At 54.3% G+C, this 1,098-nt stretch overlaps 1 protein-coding gene across 2 annotated transcripts in view; it reads left to right on the top strand.

The window, feature by feature from the left end:
• Positions 1–667: 667 nt before the first annotated feature.
• The window catches only part of ZNF654 (zinc finger protein 654), an 18,538-nt gene continuing 18,107 nt past the window's right edge, over positions 668–1,098 (top strand). Inside the window, exon 1 of one of the 2 annotated variants that reach the window (XM_072431902.1) lies at positions 668–822. In XM_072431902.1, coding sequence (XP_072288003.1) covers positions 691–822 — 132 coding nt within the window. In that variant the 5' untranslated portion in view covers positions 668–690. The remainder of the gene's footprint in view (positions 823–1,098) is intronic. The other variant, XM_072431912.1, reaches the window with a different exon arrangement.

The following is a 1,098-nucleotide window of genomic DNA, read 5'->3' as shown; positions in this document are numbered from 1 at the left end:
ATGGTGATTGGAAATAATGTTTTGGATGTACTATAGGCGCCAGGTAAATTTTGGTAGTATTGCGTTTACACAGTGGGGGGTTGGAGGTGGATAAGGGGCCCCGGGTCCTGACTTATCGCCATGGTTATGTTTTCCTTGGTGCCCTGACCTCATTTGACATATAAATGTCGCAGACATTGTAATAAGAGTGCAGCCCAGACTCTGCACCCAGGGGACAACTATTCCTGCTCATGTCTTATTATCAGTCTATTAAAATGGAATCCTCTAGGTGGAGCTCTGCCTCCCCCATACACAGATCTGATTACACATTCATTATCCTCCCATCCCCGGGGTCACACACAGTGACACATAGACCCTACAACAACAATCTCTATTAGTGACCCCAGCAACAAGCCCCGCCCACTTTATGATAAGCCATTCTCTCTGTTATTAATGACAGACGGAAGACAGCCAATGAATGGATGACAACTTCCTACGTCATCTCTTCCGCAGATGGAGTGTTGACGGATATAGAAGGCGTCCAATCAGCTACAAGTCTAGGAGTCTGTAGCCTGTTGTTCACGCCCTACTTAGCAGGTTTCCCCTAGATTGACGTGCTTTTGGGCCTATCACAATAGAGCGCAGGCGGAGCAGGAAGAGGAGGGGGCGGTTGCCCGGTGGTAGCAGTACGCGCAGGTCGGAGACAGAGGCATGGCGGAAGACGAGAGTGATCAGGAGTCGGAGAGGCTGGTGGAGGAGCTGGAAGCCATAGTAGATGAGGAGCTGAAGGGGATAGGAGAGGGCGAGCTGAGGTGCCGCGAGTACTGCCGCCGGTTCTGTGAGGTGAGAGAAGCTCTGGCTGGAGGGAGCTGAGAGAGCGGAGGACAGTGTAGGGTACGGGCAGAGCCTGCTGAATGTCTGCACCGGGGCCTGGAGGCTGGTGGCAGTGCAACGTGTCCTACCTACCGGGGCCCGGGTACATTGTGTCCTACCTACCGGGGCCCGGGTGCATTGTGTCCTACCTACCGGGGCCCGGGTGCATTGTGTCCTACCTACCGGGGCCCGGGTGCATTGTGTCCTACCTACCGGGGCCCGGGTACATTGTGTCCTACCTACCGT

The sequence above is a fragment of the Pyxicephalus adspersus genome, chromosome 1 (genome assembly GCF_032062135.1).
Source record: "Pyxicephalus adspersus chromosome 1, UCB_Pads_2.0, whole genome shotgun sequence".
Taxonomy (NCBI): domain Eukaryota; kingdom Metazoa; phylum Chordata; class Amphibia; order Anura; family Pyxicephalidae; genus Pyxicephalus; species Pyxicephalus adspersus.
Note: the sequence above shows the minus strand (reverse complement) of the source record. Positions and strands in the feature narration are given on the sequence as shown.